This window comes from Mobula birostris, chromosome 11 (assembly GCF_030028105.1).
Source record: "Mobula birostris isolate sMobBir1 chromosome 11, sMobBir1.hap1, whole genome shotgun sequence".
In the NCBI taxonomy this organism is placed as follows: domain Eukaryota; kingdom Metazoa; phylum Chordata; class Chondrichthyes; order Myliobatiformes; family Myliobatidae; genus Mobula; species Mobula birostris.
The window spans coordinates 58,977,867-59,001,348 of record NC_092380.1 but is presented as its reverse complement, the minus strand read 5'-3'; the positions used below and the strand labels follow the sequence as shown (position 1 = coordinate 59,001,348).

Sequence of the window (23,482 nt, the reverse complement as noted above, 5' to 3'; positions counted from 1 at the left end):
TACTTCCCTACACAGTTGGGTCCAGTCTCACAGTATAAGTTGCTGATCTCAGCATCGATGACTAAAGAAGCATACATTTAATACTTACACATCACTTATTAAGAGAACCTCATTCAGCATCCATTAGTCCACGAACAGTCAATGAATGGATATAAGGTATTGAAGCAGGAATCAACTGAAATATCATCTTTCTTTGCTTTGCCATTCAGTAGGAGATCCTCAACCTCAAATACAACCTCAAATCTCTATTTCCGTATCTTTAATTCCCTTTGAACCTAAAAATTGATCATTAATAACACAGTACCCACAGCCTTCTGTGATAGAGTAATCTGAAGATTTATGACACTGGTTATCTGAGCTTTGTCTTTAGCCTGTTTCATAGTTCTAGGTTTCTTGTCATGAGAAGTAGTTTCCCAGCATCTACCCAATCAAACCGCCAGAATCTTATTGGTTTCAATAAGTCTTCTGAAGTACTCTTCTAAAGAGTATTTGCACATCCCACACACTCTCTCCTCATGTCAGCCCTGTTATCCAAAGTTCAAAGTAAATTTATTATCAACCCTGGGCATACTCAATAACTCCATAGAATAATAATCATAACTGAATCAATGAAAGACCGCACCAACTCGAGCATTCATACAGTGTGCAAAAGACAGCAAACTGTACAAATGCAAAAAGAAGGAAATAATAACAATAAATAATTAAGTAATAAATATCAGGAACATGAACTGAAGGGTCCTTGAAAGTGAGTCCATTGGTCGTGGGAATATTTCAATGATGGGGGTGAGTGAAGATATCCTGTTAGTTTAAGGCCTGATGGCTGACTGTTCCTGAACCTGATGATGTGAGTCCTGAGGTTCCTATACCACCTTCCTGATGGCAGCAGCAAGAAGTGGGCATGCCCTGGGTGGTGGGGGTCGCCGATAATGGATGCTGCTTTCCTGCATCTGTGTGATCCAAGGAATCAACTTGGTGAGCCCATTGTTGAGCCATTTCCATAGCAAGTGTACGCATGTGTGTTGTTGTTGCAAGACTATATTCGTTGCTTGTGTAAACGTAGTTACATACCCTTAAAACTGCTATTGTTTAACTCTTGTTTTTAGTGTTGATTTATTTATTTGTATTTGTACAGATTGTTGTCTTTTGCATATTGTTATTTCTTGTCCATCTTTGTTTTTATAGTTTTTCATTAATTTTATTGTGTTCCTTTGTTCTACTGTGAATGCCTGCAAGAAAGTAAATCGTAGGGTAGTATATGGTGACATATACATACTGATAAATTTACTTTGAACTTTAACTTGCTGCATTGCATGTATAACGATATTTAAATCCCTCTGAGCAATATTTTCTTGCTTCCTGTCACTTAAACGATACTGTTCTGTCCAAAGTGATCATCTTCATATTTTCCATGGTGTTCTGTATCTACATCCTGTCTGCTCAGTCTGACACAAAAGTATTACTTTGCAGACTTCTAATTCAGATATTATTTATAGAGTCACAGATTAGTTCTCTCCCAGCTTTTCACAAACAGCTTACTTGCATCCATTACGTAATTCGTTAATGTAGACAGTAAGTTAGCAAGCAGTCGACATCCACCTGAAGTGTTAGCTCTGTTTCTCTTTACTCGCACACAGCTTAACCTGTTGAATATCTCCAGCATTTCCTGTTTTAAAGTTGATATTAAGGCACATGGAATTCTTCTGGATAAAAATCTGACAATGGAATGGAAAATGTATTCCTATTCTTTGGATCCTGTTTTTAACCGATCCTGTTTTTAACCAATCCTTAATCAATGTGAATACACTATTGCGATCCTAAACCCTTGTATAACACCACTTTGTGACATCTTCTGAACTTCCTTTGAATATTCTGCTGGTACCTCTTTATCAATCCCACCAGTCACATCCCCAAAGAAATAACATCAGAATTTTAGAAAGCAACACACATAAAAGTTGCTGGTGAATGCAGCAGGCCAGGCAGCATCTCTAGGAAGAAGGGCAGTCGACGTTTCGGGCCGAGACCCTTTGTCAGGACTAACTGAAAGAAGAGCTAGTAAGAGATTTGAAAGTGGGAGTGGGAGATCCGAAATGATAGAAGACAGGAGGGGGAGGGATGGAGCCAAGAGCTGGACACCTTCAAAGCGATTGTGCAACCACCAGCTGCGACTCCAGCCTTGAACTCCAGGCCTGGTCTTTATGTGCTGCTATTGTGACTCCCGTCTCCCCTTCCCCCACCACCACTCTCCCCGTCTCCCTCAGATCCCACCGTCAGCTCCTCAAAGGCTCCATCTTCCTCCCACCCCAACCCTCCCCTCTCCACTGATACCCCAGCCTCCCCCCTCCCCCCTCTGATCCCACTTCTCATCCGTGCCGGATCTTTACCATCCCCTCCGACCTTCAACTGTCGGAGGCAGAACGCTCTGTCCTCAGTAAGGGCCTCACCTTTGTCCCCCTTCGCCCACACCTCAGCGAGTTCCGCGTTCGCCATGACGCGGAACTCCTCGTCTGCCGGCTCCATCTTCGAGCCTACTTCTTCGGCAAGGACTCTCCCACCCTCACCGATGACCCCTTCTCCCGTCTTCAACCCTCCTCCTCTTCATGGACACCCCACTCTGGTCTTCTGCCTGCTCAGAATCTCTCTATTGCTATCTACTGATGGGATATCAACCGTCTCGATTTCACCGCACCTTGTTCCTATTCCAACCTCACTCCCTCTGAACGCTCTGCTCTCCACTCCCTCCGCACTAATCGTAACCTTACTATAAAACCCGCCGATAAGGGGGGTGCTGTTGTAGTCTGGCGTACTGACCTCTACTTTGCCGAGGCACAGCGACAACTCGCGGATACCTCCTCTTATTTGCCCCTCGATCGTGACCCCACTAAGGAGCACCAGGCCATTGTCTCCCACACCATCACCAACTTTATCCGCTCAGGGGATCTCCCATCCACTGCTACCAACTTTATAGTTCCTACACCCCGCACTTCCCGTTTCTACCCCCTAACCAAGATCCACAAACTTGCCTGTCCTGGCAGACCTATTGTCTCAGCTTGCTCCTGCCCCACTGAACTCATTTCTGCATACTTCGACACGGTTTTATCCCCTCTTGTTCAATCCCTTCCCTCCTATGTTCGTGACACTTCTCATGCTCAGAAACTTCTTGATGATTTTAAGTTCCCTGGCCCCCACCGCTTTATTTTCGCCATGGATGTCCAAGTCCCTATATACCTCCATCCCCCATCAGGAAGGTCTCAAAGCTCTCTGCTTCTTTTTGGATTCCAGACCTAACCAGTTCCCCTCTACCACCACTCTGCTCCATCTAGCAGAATTAGTCCTTACTCTTAATAATTTCTCCTTTGGCTCCTTCCACTTCCTTCAAACTAAAGGTGTAGCCATGGGCAACCGTAAGGGTCTTAGCTACGCCTGCCTTTTTGTTAGCTTTATAGAACAATCTATGTTCCAAACCTTTTCTGGTATCTGTCCCCCACTTTTCCTTCACTACACCGGCGACTGCATTGGCGCTGCTTCCTGCACGCATGCTGAGCTGGTTGACTTCATTAACTTTGCCTCCAACTTTCACCCTGCCCTCAAGTTTACGTGGTCCATTTCCGACACCTTCCTCCCCTTTCTTGATCTTTCTGTCTCTATCTCTGGAGACGGCTTATCCACTGATGTCTACTATAAGCCTACTGACTCTCACAGCTATCTGGACTATTCCTCTTCTCACCTTCTCACCCTGTCTCTTGCAAAAATGCCATCCCCTTCTTGCAATTCCTCGATCTCCGCCGCTTCTGCTCTCAGGATGAGGCTTTTCATTCCAGGACGAAGGAGATGTCTTCCTTTTTTAAAGAAAGGGGCTTCCCTTCCTCCACCATCAACTCTGCTCTCAAACGCATCTTTCCCTCCCCCCCCCCCCCCCACTTTCCGCAGGGACCACTGCCTACGTGACTCCCTTGTCCATTCGTCCCCCCCATCCCTCCCCACTGATCTCCCTCCTGGCACTTATCCTTGAAACCGGAACAAGTGCTACACATGCCCTTACACTTCCTCTCTTACCACCATTCGGGGCCCCAGACAGTCCTTCCAGGTGAGGCGACACTTCACCTGTGAGTCGGCTGGGTTGATATACTGTGTCCAGTGCTCCCGATGTGGCCTCCTATGTATTGGCGAGACCCGACGCAGACTGAGAGATCGTTTCGCTGAACACCTACGCTCCGTCTGCCAGAGAAAGCAGGATCTCCCATTGGCCACACATTTTAATTCCACATCCCATTCCCATTCTGACATGTCTATCCACGGCCTCCTCTACTGTAAAGATGAAGCCACACTCAGGTTGAAGGAACAACACCTTATATTCCGTCTGGGTAGCCTCCAACCTGATGGCATGAACATTGACTTCTCTAACTTCCGCTAATGCCCCACCTCCCCCTCGTACCCCATCCGTTATTTATTTATATACACACATTCCTTCTCTCTCTCTCCTTTTTCTCCCTCTGTCCCCCTCACTATACCCCTTGCGCATCCTCTGGGCTTCCCCCCTCTCTCTTTTCTTTCTCCGTAGGCCTCCTGTCCCATGATCCTCTCATATCCCTTTTGCCAATCAACTGTCCAGCTCTTGGCTCCATCCCTCCCCCTCCTGTCTTCTCCTATCATTTTGGATCTCTCCCTCCCCCTCCAACTTTCAAATCTCTTACTAGCTCTTCTTTCAGTTAGTCTTGACGAAGGGTCTCGGCCCAAAACGTGGACTGCACCTCTTCCTAGAGATGCTGCCTGGCCTGCTGCGTTCACCAGCAACTTTTATGTGCTTGAAATTCCAGCATCTGAAGATTTCCTCATGTTTGAGAATTTTAGAAGCATGCTTTTCTTTATATAAGACATGTTGATTCTTGTGATACTGTTGATGATAGCCATTTGTGAGACAAGGTTTTACTGGTAATATAGGACCCTTTTGTAATGGCTCAGTTTATTTTTGACGATCTTGATGTTACTTTCAATGAGGAGAGCATTTTTGATAATTTAAAGTCAAGATTTACAGTTATCACATTTTTTTAAGAACTTTGGTCCTGAAGGTGGCGGAAGTTCCTGTTAACATGACACTGGAGTTTAGAAATGGGATGACACGCACATTCCAGATCGGAGTAGTATGTAGGATTTTTCTTGCTCTATCAGTTCATGCTGCAGTGCAGTTTACTGATGACGTGGAACAAGATACATTTGTAGACCTGACTGTGAAGCGTAGTTGTTTGCTGAACCTTGCGGAACAGTTCTTTCATCATACTCAACTCCATTGCCCTGCCCAAGCCCAGCCCCTTTGTAAGTCATGGTATCAACATTCAATTCAGTACCTGGGCATGTTCTGAGCTCGGATTCCAACCTGCTTGTCCCGAAACTACCTCTAAGCCAGTGCATATATACACCATTCAGTGGTATGCAGTGATTTCATATGAGCAAATATGTGAATTATATTAATAATTATGCAAATTATATTGTGCCTGCTTCCTGATAACTATTTGCTCTCTAGGTAGTTTACCACCGTAAAATGAATGGCAATTCTTCAGATCCTGGGACAATGGCCTTCATTGTACAAACTAAAAATAGAACCATCGAGCTTTCAGCCGGGCGTCTTGCTCAGGTGAACAATACGGAAATGGAATTAAATTATTCTACATCAAGCATCTCCATTTATCATTCAGGTATGCAGCAGAATAATGAAAAGTTGGCAAGAATAATGGGAATTTCCAGAAATGCAGTTTGAAACTCATCTTGAGCTTTTCCCAACACAAGACAATAGCGGGAAATATTCTTCCAAATCCACTATTTATATTGTAATAATGACTGGCTTGAGCATTTACTTGGCTTTTTGAAGCTGTGAGGTGCCGCAGGGCCATGAAAGATGTGCTCCAAATATGAAGAGAGACAATCCACAAGACCCCATGAGGTTGAGTAGCATCTGTCAGTGAGGAGGACAATATTTCAGTTTGAAACTTTGCATCAGGACTTACTGGTCTTGTTCCCCACTGATGCTGCTTGACCTGCTGAGACCCTCTAGCGTATTATTTATTGCTCCAGGGACAAGCATCTGTAATACATTGTTTTTCACTTTCTAAATGCATATACCTTTTTCTTACTTCTTCCTTTCTATCATCCAAACTTTGGTCTTCAAAACATCATTGACTGTTCATTGCTATTATTGGAATTCATATACTGTATCCTCAAGCTTTCTGCTTTTCATCTTCTGGACTAAATCCTGCACATCCACCTCTGCTATCTTAAAAAGGGGATCTTTCTATCCTAATCTTCACATTTATTTGAACTTTTTTTTTGTATAAACAGATCAGGAAATCCCAGGCTAAACTCTTCTTAAAATGCATCTCTTGTTGATTTGTAAAAATGACTACTGGCTCTGCAGATTTTGGTTTTCAAAATTTTGTTTGCACACTTAGGATACTAAACACTAAATTTATTTTGCCTGACTTTTGCTGAGCGGATCATTCTTCATGACTGAATCTATTTCACCCATGAACATCTTCAAAAACAGCCTTACATTTATTTACAATTTTACAAATTATTGAGTCCTAACTGCATTTTTTTAAAAATCATGCTTAGTTCCAAGGGTTGTAGTTGTATCAAACACCAGACACAATAGTATTTAACTAACAGCAACACACATAAAAGTTGCTGGTGAACGCACCTCTTCCTAGAGATGCTGCCTGGCCTGCTGCGTTCACCAGCAACTTTTATGTGTGTTGCTTGAATTTCCAGCATCTGCAGAATTCCTGTTGTTATAGTATTTAACTATTCAACTTGGTTGCTCCTTTACAGTATAAACAAGTTTATAACAGGCTTAAGTTTTCATTGGCGGGGAAAAGTTTGCATTCCTCTATAAAGTAAATAATAGAAGTCCAAAGGAAATCTTTGAATCTCATCCAGAACGGATTGTGATATTGAAAGGGTGAGAATCAAAACATTTTGAAATGTTGCAACACAGGGGGCCGTAGTAACCACACAAAATGCTGCGGGAACTTAGTAGGTCAGACAGCATCTATGGAGAAGAATAAAGAACAGATATTTCAAGCCAAGATCCTTCATCAGGCAGGAGGCCATTATGCCTCTCACAGCCGTGCTCAGTCTATAAAAGAGCTGTTAAATGTTTTCCCATTTGCCAGAACTACATGTAATCCAAAAATATTCTCATCCACTTGTACCAGCCTATTGCCTTTTGAAAGCCTCCAAAGAATCTGACAAAGCCTTCATTTTTGAAAATCATCCTGTATCCTAAGAAAAAAGATGTTTGAAAAGCTTCTTCCTACAGTATTTCCCCTCCGGCTCTTTTACCAACCATTTTAGGTCTACCATCTGTGATAAGTGATTCACTTCTCAGAAAAGTTGTTTCTCCATACTTGTTTTATCAAACTCCTCATCATGCTCCTCTTAGCCTTCTGTCTCTAAAGAGAATAATTGTAGCCTTTTCAATCTGTTACAAAGCCCCATCTGTTGTACTATCCTGGTGAATTTTCTCTTTATCTTCTCCAGCTCATGATATCATATCCATTCTTTGCAAATAAATATAAGACTATAGGACATAATAGAATTAGGTCATAAGTCCATCAAATCAATTCCTCCATTCAATCATGGCTGATTTATTTTCCCTCCTAACACCATTCCATAAGACCATAACACCATTCCCCTGTCTTCCAGCTGTAACCTTTGTTTCACTTACTAATCAAAAACCTATCAACCTCCATCTTAAATATATTCAGTGTCTTGGTATCCCCAGCTATCTGTAGCAATGAATTTTACAGATTCACCAATTCTGTCTAAAGAAATTCCTGCAACACACATCAAAGTTGCTGGTGAACGCAGCAGGCCAGGCAGCATCTGTAAAGGAAGAGGTACAGTCGACGTTTCGGGCTAAGACCCTTCGTCAGGACTAACTGAAGGAAGAGCTAGTAAGAGAATTGAAGGTGGGAGGGGGTGGGGGAGATCCAAAATGATAGGAGAAGACAGGAGGGGGAGGGATGGAGCCAAGAGCTGGACGGGTGATTGGCAAAAGGGATATGGGAGGATCATGCGACAGGAGGCCCAGGGAGAAGGAAAGGGGGGAGGGGGGGAACCCAGAGGATGGGCAAGGGGTATAGTCAGAGGGACAGAGGGAGAAAAAGGAGAGAGAGAGAAAGAATGTGTGTATATAAATAAATAATGGATGGGGTACGAGGCGGAGGTGGGGCATTAGCGGAAGTTAGAAAAGTCAATGTTCATGCCATCAGGTTGGAGGCTACCCAGACGGAATATAAGGTGTTGTTCCTCCAACTTGAGTGTGGTTTCATCTTTACAGTAGAGGAGGCCGTGGATAGACATATCAGAATGGGAATGGGACGTGGAATTAAAATGTGTGGTCACTGGGAGATTCTGCTTTCTCTGGCAAACAGAGCGTAGGTGTTCAGCGAAATGGTCTCCCAGTCTGCGTCGGGTCTCGCCAATATATAGAAGGCTGCATCGGGAGCACCGGACGCAGTATATCACTTTGCCTTCTGCCAGTCAGCCAATCTTCTGTCCATGCTAGTATCGTTACTGTAATACCACGGGCTCTTATCTTGTTTAGCATCCTCTTGTGTGGTATCTCATAAAAAGCCTTCTGAAAATGCATGTAAACACCATCCACCGACTCTTTTGTCTATCATGTCTGTTATGTCGTCAAATAATTCAAATAGGTTGTCAGGCATGATTTCCCTTTAAAGAAACCTTGCTGACTTCAACCCATTTTATTGTGTGCCTCCAAGTACCTCAAAACCTCAACCTTAAGAAAAGATCTAATATCTTTTCAAGATAACATACTGTGTGCACAAGAATCGTTAAGGAGAAATCTCCATTTGTTTAAATGGGCAGCCTGCTATATAAATGTCCTTGGTTTTATGAAGTCCTATGCAATTGTTTGCCAATTATACATAATCTGAACACTGCAGAGAGATGGCATGCAAGATCATAATAATCTCTAGTTAAGTCTGTGCTAGATAAATAGTCTGAGTTGTATTTTCTGCCCCAACAGGACTCTATGTCATTTTGAAGCTACCAGCAGGCCTTATCATCACTTGGGATGGAAACAATTTTGTAGAACTTAATGCCCAAGAGTCATTGCAGTCAAAGATGTGTGGACTGTGTGGCAACTTTAATGGAAACAAATCAGATGATTTTGTGTAAGTGTTAAATACGCACATTATCTGTAAGAACGATGAATCTGACACCACTGATGTCTCAATATTCCATTCATGACAATGGAATGCTGGTTTTATACTCTTCTGAAGCTTGCTCTCCTTTGACCTCAATGCTGAGCAACCCTGGGAGATTGTAAAGTTATTACACTTCCTAATCCAGTATTCTAACAGGCAGATGAAATAGACCTTGAACTTTTGAATAAATTGAGTCACGTCATCAACTGACTGCAGGCTGGGTTCCGTTTTTTTTACAGACATCCACAAGTCAAATATGTATATATAGTAGGTCAGAAAAAGCACAAAATCACTTGCTATGTAACCACACCCCAGTGTATTGTAAATGACTGGTGTGAAAAGCAAATAAGGCAGATAAGAAAGAACAATTACTGAAGTGAACAGAGTGAGGCAATTAGTGCTGCCATTTCTTGGCACAAACATGTGTTAAACTTCTGAATGTAATAATATTATGGGAGTTCATTTGTATGTAAGGGTGTCCACAAAACTGGTATTTGTAACCCAGGATGGCCTATAGATTATATTATCGATGAAGTTTTTTTGCACTTACCAGTCATTGCTTGGGCACTGTTTGCTTAGTCCGACTAATTCTTCTATCATTGTATGACTAACATTTGATAATATTAGATAGTTGATTTATGACTTCTTTTATGAAACCAGCTAATGAGTTAGAGCTCTGTTTTGTATGGACCACATTTTTCTTGATGAGAATGAGTAAGGTTAATACTTCATTTATATTTAGTTAAACATTTACAATTTGGAAGAATAAATGCAAATTTCGCCATTCCTTTCTCTCAGTTTCTCCATCTCCACCACATCTATTGTGGAGATAAATATTCCCTTCCAGGATATTTTGCTTTCACCCTACCTTCCCCAAGACAGCAATGAGATGGAGTTCCCTCAGGTCCTGATCTTACATTGCACCTTCATGCACAGTCAGCACGTCATTCCTCAATATTTCTGCTAACCATAACATCATCCTACCACTAGGCACATCTTCCCTTCCCCACACCTTTCTGCTTACTGTATGGAACATTATCCCTGTGACTCCCGAGTTCACATCCCTCCCCACCCATCCCTGCCCCTCTCTCTTTCCTGCAACTGGAGAGGTATAGTACCTGTTTCTATATCTCCCTCACTATCATCCAGGTGTCCAAGCAGCTCTTCCAGGTGAGGCAGGGAGTCACCTCCAACCTTGCCTATTGCACTTGGTGCTCTTGATGTGTCCTCCTCTACATTGATGAGAACACTTGACCGAGCAACCATGTTCCTCTGGCATGACCATCTGGAATTCTCGGTTGCTAGCCATTTTAATTCTCCTCAAAACTGAAACAATGTCAGCATTAAAAATTGGTTTTAAAAAACACAGCAGATGCTTTAGATCTTAATTAAAAACTGGAATGCAGGAAAAACTGGCAGACATGGCAGCATCTGAGGAAAGAGAAATGGGCAATGTTATCGGTCAGCTCTTAATTAGCTTCTTTCTCCATATGTACAACTGGATCAGTTAAGGTTTTCCAACATGTTCTATGTCATTATGTAAGGTCAGCTTTGGTATTCCTTGGTTGAATTTTCACAACATCATGCTGTAAGGATCACTAACAATGGATTGCTTCACTGCAATAGGTTGCCAGGTGGAGAAGTGACTTTGTCGCCCACCGAGTTTGGAAATGGGTGGGTCATCGAGCAGAAAAATGGCAGTATGTGCACTGCTAAAAATACTGAAGATCTGTGTAATGGAACGAGACTTCATGACCACCATTCAGCAAACGACACATGCAGCATTATCATGGTAAACACTGCTAATTCATTATCATGGTAATTCATTATCCTACTAAGCACTACTAATTCATTGCATTTTGTGATTTAATGCCACATGGTTTGCTTTAGAACAGACTTCCAGTTTTTCAATACGGCCATTATTTCATTAATTGAAAATTCAGACAGCCTTAGAAACCAACCAAAACCAAATCACTATCAAGTTATGTAATGACTGGTGCAGGGCAAGATTCCACATAACAATAAGATGATGACCAAACGATTTACATAATGACGGTTAATATAGAAATATTAGCCCCAGAAAGATCTGCTGGATATCCTTTTTGGAATATTTGATATCCATGCAAGAAAAGAGAGAGCGCATTAGTTGAAAATGGCACCTTTGAAAATACAGGACTGACTTGGCACTGTACTGCCCTCTCAACCTATTGTTTGTTCTGAAATCTCTGGAATGGTTTCAGAACCCTTTCTGACTCAACAGTGAGAATGCTACCACTGAGGGTATCACATTTGGATTTACTTGACAACAGGATCCTCGTGTTAGTAGTTTCCCCACAGCCCAGTACATTACATTTCCCAGTAATATCTATTCCTAACCTGCCAGAGGACACAACTCCCCGCCAAAGGGCAGGAGGTGGCAAAAGCACAGGGACTCTCATCTCTTTAGCTTATCAACAGTACAAGGAAACTATTCGTTCTCTCTACCGAGAAATGTTTTGTTGCTCAGTAGATTGCAAGGCAACAAATAATGTAAGTGAGTGATATTATCTATAGTGGCTGAAAATCAGTAAATTAGAAGGCTATGCCTTCACCCTCTTACTTTAAGGTTAATTTAAGGCAGCAAGAGTGGAGAGGATAGTCTGAGTACCAAAGATGGTCAGGAGGGAACAGTCGCACAGCAGGTGGATGGGGAGTACGGTAAACAAACACCTGATTTTGCTGGACATGACACATCACTTGGAAACCTTACCAGTAGAGTTTCTGGGCCCATAGGGATAAGAAACCTTGGCCCACTTTCCTTTTCTTAAATACTTCTGTGGATTACAGATGTGAATAAATTATTTAATTGGACACAAAGCAAAGATTGGGAATAAACATTTTATTTTAAATTTGAAAGGTGGGACACTGTAGTAATTGATGCTTGGATCCTGGTTTGTAATAATCTATGTCAATGATTTAGCAGAGTGAACCAAACGGCACCATTTCAACTTGGCATAGTCAACAGAGACTGGTGAGATTGCTAGTGAGGAGGAAAATGTAATGAAGCTTCAAGGAGATATGGACAAGCTATTTCAGTAAGTGAGAACACGGCAGATGAAATATATTGTGGAAAATGCAAGGTTGTCCACTTTGTGGCACATACCAGGAAGGTGGTGACTTGTATTTGTTAAATGGTAAAAGATTGGGTCCTACTGTATTGCTGTTCAAAGGGACTATGCTAAGAGAATTTGCAGGTGCCGTATGCATTGTAAACGGAAGATTATATATTGGTCTTTATTAGGTTGGGTTTTAAACACAGCTGTAAGGAAGTATTATTGTAATTGCATAGGGCTTTGGTGAAATAGCATATGCTGTATTGTGTGCAGTTTTCATCTTCTTGCGTTTAAAAATGTACCTGTCGTGGAGGGAGTGCAAAAAATATTCCGTGGACTGGTTCCAGAGATGGCAGGTTTGCTCATTAGGAAGAGATTGAGCTGACAGACTGAAACATATGGAATTCTCAAAGGGCTTGACATACTAGATGCAGAGAGGATGTTTCTCATGACAAAAGAGTTTAGGATCAGGGGTGGAGCATCAGAAAATAAGAGTAGGCTCCTTAGTATTGAGATGAAGATAATTCTCTACTCTGGTAGGTTGTGGAGGTTCAGTCATGTTAATTCAAAATACAGATATTTAGGGAAATCAAGCAATTATGGGACAGTTTGGATAATATTGAGAGGGAAGTGAAAATTAAGATCTTAAGCAATGGCACGAAGAGCTAGATGACTTTCGCCTTCTCCATATTCCTTGAGTTCTTGCATTCCCAAGATTGCAATGCTTCCAAAATGTGTCAGCCTTTTGGACTTCACAATTACTCTCCTGAAAACTGCCCTGTAGAAAAATCATTATGCCATTTAAAAATTGAAATGGCAGGTTGGCCATTTGAACAACTTTTTTTTTATTGAGATTGGAATCCATCAGTTTTCTATGTAAGCAGGTATTCTGTCACAGTACTGGACGTGTCAGATGATGAATGATTGAGGTAGGGAATCAAAGTATCTGTAAATCTGAAAACTTTGGTGAAATTACCTGCATCAGCATTCTGATCTGTCAGCCCAAGTGAAACCAATCAATGGAGCAAAGGGAATTGTATTTATTAGAGCTGTCTTTGAGTAACTAATCCCATCTGGTGAGATCTTGAGAATACTGACCAACCAAAGTTGGCAGTCCTACCAAGTACACAGATTTCTCTAACCTGAGACCTTCCTCTCAGTAACCTTTTACCATTTACTTTAAGTCCTTGTGTGCGAAAATTTTCAAAGGAGATGGAAGGAAATCAACAGATAGCAAATCTGAAATGCTGTAATCCTTACTTTCCATACTTTCTAATTGGTCCTTCGTCTCTTCTTGGTATTTCTTTCAGTCTATGCATGGATTTTTTAAATACCTTGGCATGATTACTTTGCCTTTACTTTACCACATTTTGTTTTCTACTCCAGAAAAAAAAATCACTGAATGTACTTAACCAAACTGTCCTCTTTAAAAATGACTTCGCTCCTCCTTATTGTGTAAGTAATAGACACTGTTTAAGTGAGCAATCACAGACTGATTACATTTAATAAAGTCATAAGCTATTGCTCATGACATTGAAGAAGGCCATTCAGCCAACTGAATATTTGCCAACTCTCAAACATTCCTATCAATCCTATTCCCTGGTTAATTTCCTTGTAACCTGTTCTCTCTCACATATTTACAACTTTCCGAGGATTCTCCTGCCACCCGCCTGCACTGAAAGAAAGTAACCAATTAACTTACTGGCAAAAATCTGGGAATTGAGGGGAAACTGGGGCACCAGGGAACACTCACCGTCACAGGGAATACATACAGAATGCACACAGACAGCATCTGTACAGATGAAACAACATAAGGAACAGAAGCAGGAATAGGCCATCCAGCTTCACAATCAGATTTATTTATTACATGTACAGGTACATCGAAACATGCAGTGAAATGCATAACTTGCGTTAACACCAATACACCCTAGTATGTGCTGGGGCAGCCCACAAGTGTCTCACATGTTATGGTGCGAACATCGCATGCCCACAATACTCAGTAGAACAACACAGAACACAACAAACAACGAAACAACAATTGTCAAACAAGCTCCTTTACTCTCTCCCTCCCACCCACTCACAGACGGACAGTTCTCCAATTCCAGGACAGGCCTCAGCCTCCTGTTTGCGGCCATCGGCCATCTGGGCTTCGACTTCAGGACTACTAATCATCCTCTGGGCCTCAATCTTTGGTTTTGACCCTGGACCAGCCAATGACAGGACCCCAAACTCAAGCTCTAACTCTGGGATATGTCAACTGACCAGCCCTCGTGGCTTCTTGTGCCTCATGGTCGCTGGCCTTTGAGTGCGGAGCAGAGGCCTGGACTGCAGATGTCCGTAACTCATCCATGTTTCACTTAATACCAGTTTCATATTCCAACCCTATCGCTCTTTGGTTCCATCAATATCAGACCAGACACACTTCCAATTAATCATCTGAGCAAGGTGACTATGTAAGATAATCTTGCGTCTTCCTGTGTTTCCCATTATCTTTCTAGATCATTCCTTTTCACTGTTTGAATTACCTTCTAAAGAAAGCACTAGACTCCTTTTTACCTTCTTTCTGTTTACATCTTCACCATTCTGCACTTTCTGCCCAACTGTGAGCTACCTGTGGATCACAAAATTTGCCTCCTTTTAAAAAAAATTTACAGAAAATGATGTAACACCTCTTCTGTGATGCTGTTTGTGTCCATTGTCTGAGCAACTTCATATGTGCCCTCCACTCTTTTCAGGGTCCCTTATTTCAGCCAGCACATGACCACATTGACCCACAGCCTTATTACAGGGCTTGTCTGCGTGACTTGTGCACCTGCATAGATCAGACAAGGTGCCTATGCAACATTCTGTCAGCCTATGCGTTTCGTGCCCTGAGGCTCGGAATCATCTTAACCTGGAGAAGCAAAATGCTCTGTGGTAAGTGTCTACTTGGCTTTGTGGTGAGCCAGCCTGAGAGGGATTGTCTGCTGTTGATGTCGTGGGACGATGCATCTGGTAGAAAATTACACATTCTCAACTTAACTTAGCATCTTTGGTGCAGTAAAATATCTGTGGTGCTTCACCTGAAATGTAAGACAAAATTTGGTTGAGCTATGCAAGGAGATATTAGGACAAGTAACCCACTACTTGGTCGAAGAGTGTTTTTAAGACGCAACTAAAGGAGTATAGAAAGAAGGGGATGTTCAAGGAGATAATTCTGGACCTTGAGGCCTAGGTCGTAGAAGGCAGTTGCCAATTACTCCTACCCACTTTGTCCCTCTTCTTTTCTCCCCAAGCCAAGTAGGTAAGTGGTGTCATGCCAGTCGTGAGGGAACTGAGTATCAAATTAAGCCTGAAGAGCATAATTGCAGCTTTAGCCTTGAGGTTACTGAAGTTTGCAAAATATTTAATGATCCAATTACCAAATGACCCTTTTATCTACTTCTAAAGAGTGAATGTGCACTTCGTTGCCATGGTGCCATCCATGGAGTAATGCCATAGCAAATAGATGGCACCATGGCAACAAAATTTGAGAACAGGATCCCTGTTTGTTGCTTTTATCTGGTCATCTGAGCAAAGATTGTGACATGTCTACTGACTTAAATTGATGACTCTGCTGGGACCTTTTTTGAGTTGGTTTGCTCAGGACAACAAACAGATGGGTAAACCTACTGCACCTGAGGAATTCTGCAATTATGTGATACTAATAAAATTGTTTTGTATGAGTTCTCCTTACTTCAGTGAAATATTACATTATGAACTCCCGGTGAAAGTGCTTGCTGTTCTTTAACAAAATTCTCTTGATTCTGTGTTGTCTTTCTCAGGTATGACTTGCCCTGGTGGTTCAAGTTACAGTGAATGCAGCTGCCTGCAGACCTGTGCGACCTACCAGCAGTCAGACATTCAATGTTCCACGAGCTTCTGTGTACCCGGGTGCCAGTGCCCTGCAGGTAACAAAGGAAGTGTATATGATCAACCCCTTTGTCCAGATTGCCTATCACAGAATCTCCCCAAAATCACGACTAATTGAAGGAGCAGGGATCCACACAGTGCTTGGATGTTAACATCATTCTTGCTCTGTTGGCGTCTATTCAGGCCATTTAATCTGGACACTACTATTTATTCCTACCTCTGTTCAAACTAAATTGCGGATCTAGATGTTTTTGATCGAGTTCAAGAAATGAATGGCAACACCCTCAAGCATTGCTTTTCAAAGACAGTGCCCTTTGGTCATCGAATCAACAGTTCAAATAGAAGTCACAAGGATAACCAACTTTAATGCATTGTCCCAGATATATGCAGTTGGCTTTAGTTCTAATGTCAACAGAAATCTCAATTCATCATCAACTGTTTTGAGAACAACAAAGTGGTTAAGGAAAAAATTGTCTTCAAGATGTTGAATGGAACATTCCCAATGTGCTTTCAAATAGAACAGGACTGAACCTACTTTTATTTCTGGATTTCTGTACTACACAACGGTGATTGGGTCCACACAAAAGGAAACTAGATTACTTAAGGCCACTCTGCCCTTTATTAGAATGCTGATAGCCGACTTTCTTCAAAATTGGCTTAGATCTCTGTTAACACCTGCTTACATTCATTATTATGGTGTAATATGCAAATATTTACTTAAAAAGGGACCCTAGAATAAAAGAAGTATTAGTTGGACTAATTAAAAGCTTGGTTAAAGAGGCACATTTTAAGGATTGTCTTCAATTTAACATAGAATGTAGAATATAAATATAGAACTTCAGGCCATGATGTTGTGCTGACCTTTAACCTACTCCAAGGTCAATTTAACATTTAACTCCCACGTAGCCCTTCATTTTTCTTTCAGCCATGTGCCTATCAACAAGTTTCTTAAACTTATTGTATCTGCCTCTACCACCACCCCCGGCAGGGCTATCCACACACCCACCACTCTCCTTTTTTAAAAGAAATCTACCTGTAACATCCCCCTAATACTTTTGTCCAATTAACTGAAAATTATGTCCTCTGTATTAGCCATTGCCACTCTAGGAAAAATGTTCTATCTGTCCCACTCTGTTTATGCCTCTTATGATCTTGTACACCACTATCAAGCCACCTCTCATCCTCCTTTACTCCAAAGAGAAAATCCCCGGCTCACTCAGTCTTTCCTCATAAGGCATGCGCTCTAATTCAGGCAGCATCTTGGTAAATCTCTATACCCTCTCTAAAGCTTCTACATCCTTCCTGTAATGAAGGAACCAGAACTGAACACAACACTCCAAATGTGGTCTAACCAGAGTTTTAAAGAGTTGCAACATTACCTTACAACTCTTTAACTCAATCCCCCAACTATCTGAAAGGGAATTACACCATATGCTGCCTATCAACTTTTGCAGTAACTTTGAGAGTTCTATGGATGTGGAACGCAAGGTAACTCTGTTCCTTCACTCTGCAAAAAAAAACCCTGCCATTTACCCTGTACTCTGCCTTCATTTAACCTTCCAAGGTGTATCACTTCATACTTTTCTGGACTGAATTCCACCTGACACCTCCCAGCCCAGCTCTGCTTTCTGTCAATGTCCCATTGTAACAACTACAGCCTTTTACACTGTCCACAATACCCCCAACCTTTGTGCCATCTGCAAATTTACTTCCACTTCCTCATCAAAGATATTTATAAAAATCACAAAGAGCAGGGGTCCCAGAACAGATCCTTGCAGGACACCACTGGTCACCGACCTCCAGGCAGAATGCACTCCATCTAATACCAATTCAGCCTTCTGTAGGCAAACCAATTCTGAATCCATGCTGTCAAGATTCCTTGGACCCCATGGCTACTGACTCTCTGAATGAGCCTACCATGGGGGACCTTGTTGAACGCCTTACTCAAATCCATATTTACCACACCTGCACCTCTATCTTCATTAATTAAATCAGGCTCGTAAAACACAACCTGCCTTTCACTGTGGGGGAAAATGTATGGAATATGATGCAGGGCAGGTGAAACCAATGGTCATGAGCAGGGAGAGAGGGCACACTGAGTTGAGATTGTTAACTAGGTTTGTAGAAATGAAATTGCGGCTCGCAAGAATGTGTTTTCTTTCAAGTAAATTTGGAAAAGTCTTCTGTAATTCAATGGAAAATCTGTTGGAATCTTTTTTTGGACTTCTATGCCAAAGATAAGGAGCACCGACTTTTTCTTGGTTATTTTATTGCTGTAGGGCATCAGGAGGTAATAAAAAATGACATAAATTTGCTAATAAGCTATTTTTTTCGCTGTTCTTTTGTCATGTCTGTATTTTATTGAAAACATTTGAGCTTCTTCTCTTCTGGAAAAGTTCTCTACTTAGTCAGATTCCACCCATCTCCTCCACAGCAGTTATGGGATTTGGAGAATACTAGCAGTGAATTATCTGCAGTGAAGCTTTTGTTTGTTATTTCATGGGCATTGTTGCTGAGAGTTTTATAGTCTCTTTCTCTCTCTCTAAAATTATTCACTAAAAGTAACAGTGAAGCTGTTGCCTTTTATATTTGAATATTAAAGGAATTTAGTTTATATGTTTCACCCCTATAAGAAGGTTCCTAATATTTTACCTGTGACTGGGATGTAGCTCCTGATATTACATTAAGTTGGCAGCCATTGAATACTTTGCCATTTATTAAGGTTTCCAGGAACTGCACTAAAGTTTAAATATTCAAATGTTTTCAAAGGTTAGAAATGCATTAGGACAGGTTGGATGACTTGTTTTACAACCCCTAAAATTTGTATTTCCCATTTCAATATCAAATCAACGGATCATTGGGACAGACTGTTAAACTTTACCAGATATTGTCTATTCATAAAATAAATATGAAAACTACTTTACTTTCTGTCCCATTATCACGTTCCTATTCCCACTGCTGCACCTTAAATACCACGTAGTAAATTTTGTAACAAGCCTCCAAAGGAAACATTTTGATGGCCATGTGTAAATCTAGAAAGATTTGCAAGACTTCAATTGATGCAAGTCCAATTTTTCAGTAATTATTTTACATTTTTAAATGGAAGTCTCCCAGCATGTAAACACTTATCTGGCTTAATGCATGAATTTACTGATTATTGTTGTCCTACGGGGGCCAAATTCAATTTCTTAACATTGAACTAATATGTTATTTTCCCTAAACCTTTTGGTACTCTCCAATGTTTTCAAAATAAGTATTTATCTCATCCTGTGGCGTTCTTATCCTGCAGAAGTAAAATCTGTCCTTAATGGACACATCTCCCTATTGATCCTTCCAAGTTATCCCTTGTTATGATACCCTTCTCTACTTCAGGCCTGATAATGAAGTTGTATTGTTATAGCTATCCCCAGGATAATAGCTTGCTGCTGGATTATTGCTTCTATTTATTTTTCAAAACGGTGTAGAAAGAGAAGTGTATATGGACTTCAGGTTTATAAATAGTCATTGGGTACAAAACTGGAGATTATACCAAGTATTATGTCACTGGTCAATTGTCAGCTGGAATATTGATTACAGTTTTGAGTTCCCCAGGTTAGGAAAGTTGTCATATTCCTGGAAAGGATATAAGAATGAAAACAAAACTAGGGATAGGGGTCTTCAATTACATGTAGAAAAACAGATTATTTTCCTTCAAGGAGAGACTTAATAAAGGCATTCAAAGTTGCATAGGGTCCAGTCCTCAATCAATACCATAATGGACATGCTTTTCTAGGGGGATAGATGGACATGAAGATGCTGCCTAATGTATTCTAATTGTCCCTGCAGGTGCTCTAGCTAAAATCAGGTAACATGGGGAACTGAACTTTGAAGTTTCTCTGATTTTATGACTTTAAGTTCCTACAGACGCAACCCATTTCTCTTGAGATTTTTTTCCCAATGTCTATCAATATTGTTTTTAAAATATTACTTTTACACAAATTAAATTGTTAGGTCAGGAAATGAAAATCTCTTTCCTTATGGTTATTTCCAATACTTTTTTTTGAGAAGATCAAAGCTGGATAATCATTTTGATTGTTTGAGGCAGAAGTTACAATATGTTTTGAACAGGACATGTTAGATTAGGTTGAAGTTTGCTTGGCTTCTAAAATATTAATGTAATATTTTAATCGTCAAAAATATTGTGAGCTGTAGGCAAAATAATGAAAAGACTACTTAATTTGATAAGTGAATTAAACACAAATTTTGTTTGTTTTTTGTCCTTAGTTAACAGTCAACATAAAAGTTTTAAGTTTGTATCATTAGGATATTGGTCAGACACTGAATCTTTCAAATGCTCTTTAATTTCCTGCTGTTTTTTAGGTTTCTTCATGCATCAATCAAGTTGTTTGCCTCCTTCAATGTGTCCTACAGAGTCACTGAACAGCCAGAATGAGACTTCCTCCTATCCTGGTTTCTGACGACACAGTGATGTGTTTAAAGAACCACATTTACATTTACTATAAAGTCTGCATGACAAGAAATTTCACAACATATGCTGGTGATATTAAACCTGATTCTGATCCTGAGCTTCATGATGGGAGGTGTCATGAGCCCTCACTGAATAGATTTGAACTCCACAACTGGTCTGAGACTGGACGACATACACTGGAGTCTGAGTGGCAGCTTTAAGGGCTGTGACATTTTGAAGTATTTTATGTCAAATACAAAATCTGTGAACTACTGATCAATAGATTATTGAACAATATTTTATTTATTAAGATGGTACAGCTCCCATATTATTACCTCATTAGAATCAAAAACTACTTTGTACAGTATTGTATTATTATTCTTTGTATTTTTGTGGAATGTAATATTTGAAATGAAATGAGAGATTTGAATGATAATGTACTGTTATTAATAAGAATTTCATAACCCTTTGATATCTGTTAATGTCTTTTTTGTACTTTAAAAATGCCTCTGCTCAGTTGGTATAGCACCATTGTATATGTTTTGTTAAAAATATATTTTTTCATTATTCTCAGTGGACTTTTCTTTTCCAAGTGGAAGTGCCTTCTCGAAAAGAGGTGGATGTTATGATATAAGATGAGTCATGCAATTTCAGTGTTTTCTCCTTGGCAAAATATTCTGCAGATCAGCTGGCACACTCCTATTTTCTTAATGACTTAAACAAATTACTGTGCTGACCGATGTTCCCTCTAATTTTTAGTAGTCAGTGTGCGCAAAAATCTTATGTTGTGCAAATGTTTTTCCTGTGACAAAAGTATGTGCACATTGAATGCACACATGGCACAGTTTTTGTAGGTTTACAAAATATTTGACATAAAACTGCACAAAATAACAACAAAATAACATACATATTTAAGTCACTCAGTTATTTTCTCTCTCTCCTGTCTTTGGCATTTACCCATTCTTTGTAAATTCTATCTTGACTAATAGAACTTCCATCCAATTAATAGCTTTTGATTCTTATTAACATATCCAAATGACATTCACCTAAACGGTTTCTCAGCTTGTTTTTGAGTTGATTCACTAGGCTAAAACCTCGCTCACAGTCCGCACCAGCCGCAAGAGAGGTTCCCCCAATGTCCGTCAACTGTGCAAGGTCGCAAAACTGTTCATTTTGAAGTACAAATGCCACCATTTGAGCAACGTTTGAAATCAGTTTGGATTTAATTTTTTTTCTTGCACTGAAAATTTGAAATCATTAAACTGTCTAACTATTACAGTATTTTCAGCTAGAAATTTATGATATTTTAGACATAAGGCATTAACTTGTTCATCGCCAAATGTGAAGTCACAATCTGCAGTTGTGGAGAAATCAAAAGCTGACCATTCTTGTACCTCATCTTCAGGAAACGTTTCTTCTAAATGACTATTTATAAAAGTCAACAGCGAACTTATATTTACTATGACGTTTTCTTCACGTTGTTGGCTTAGCAAAACTTTAATTTTGTCACTCCACAAAACATTGTCTCCCAGATACTGCTTTCTTATCTTGTTAATTTTGCCTTGTGCAAAATGAAGTGAATCAATCAGTGACGTGCATTGTGGTATTTGAAAAACCGATTAACTAGTTAACAGAAACATTTAGCTAAAAGATTATTTTCGTAAGTATAATTATTAATTACTATGTTATTTTTAGGTAACTAACCTTCTGTGCGCACGTTAATTTCCTTTGTGCGCTGGTTGAAAAACGTATGTGCACGCGCACAGCTTAACGGGAACATAGGTGCTGAGGTAATGGTACATAGATACGATCTATACCAGATTGGTCAGGTTCATTTCACTTGGGTACTGTAGTGATCAGGTTTATGTAGAGTGATTTTAGATTGGAAGGGACATGAGCAGGAATGATGGCAGAGCAGCAAAGGCTGGAGATTCTAGAAACAATTTGGAAGCCGCAGGATAGATTTATCCTGAAGAAGAGGTATTCTAAAGGGAGGATGAGGGAACTGTGGCTGATGAAAGAAGTCAAAGGCAGCATAATAATAAAAGAGATGATGCAAAAATTAGTGGCAAGCTGAAGGATTGGGAAGATTTCAAAAGCCAGCAGAAGGCAACTGAAAAAGCAATAAAGAGAGAAAAGATGAAATGTGAAGGCAAGCAAGACAATAATATAAGAGGATAACAAAAGATTTTTTCAAATATTGGATATCAGACCACAAGAAAATGCCACTGGAGAGGTAGTAATGAAGGACAAAGAAATGGCAAATGAACTGTAAGGATTTTGCGTCAGTCTTCACTGTGCCAGAAATTAGAGTGCATTGGGGACAGAAGTGAGTATAGTCACTGGAAGAGGAAGCTGTGGAGAAATAAGGGTTATGGGGAAAATGCAAATTGGTGGAGATGAGTCCGTGGCCAGATCAGCCATGATCTTATTGAATGGCAGAGCAGGTTCAATGGGCCAGATGGCCTACTCCTGCTTCTTTTCTTGTGTTCTTTTCTTCTTATGTAGAGATAGTGGAGGTATTGGTAGTGATCCTTCACAAATCATGAGATTCCGGTACGGTTCTGGAGCACTGAAAAATTGCAAATGTCACTCCATTCTTAAGAAGGGAGGAAGACAAAAGACCAGAAATTATAGGCCAGGTAGCCTGACTTTCATGGTTGGGAAGATGCTGAAGTCCTTTAAAGGTGGGGTGCATGATAAAATAGGCTGAATTCAGCATGGTTTCCTTAAGGGGAAATCTTGCCTGACAAATCTGTTGGAGGAAATAGCAGGCAAGATAAACAAAGGGAAGTCAGTGAATGTTCTTTGATTGTCAGAAGGCCTTT

General features: G+C 40.6%; 1 protein-coding gene across 1 annotated transcript in view; it reads left to right on the top strand.

Annotated features, from left to right (window-relative positions):
- The window catches only part of LOC140205508 (kielin/chordin-like protein), a 34,264-nt gene extending 13,279 nt beyond the window's left edge, over window positions 1-20,985 (top strand). Inside the window, exons 6-11 of the mRNA XM_072273122.1 lie at window positions 5,519-5,690; window positions 9,044-9,191; window positions 10,851-11,016; window positions 15,052-15,232; window positions 16,120-16,245; window positions 20,567-20,985. Of these exons, the coding sequence (XP_072129223.1) occupies window positions 5,519-5,690; window positions 9,044-9,191; window positions 10,851-11,016; window positions 15,052-15,232; window positions 16,120-16,245; window positions 20,567-20,664 (891 nt within the window). The 3' untranslated portion in view covers window positions 20,665-20,985. The remainder of the gene's footprint in view (window positions 1-5,518; window positions 5,691-9,043; window positions 9,192-10,850; window positions 11,017-15,051; window positions 15,233-16,119; window positions 16,246-20,566) is intronic.
- Window positions 20,986-23,482: the final 2,497 nt, after the last annotated feature.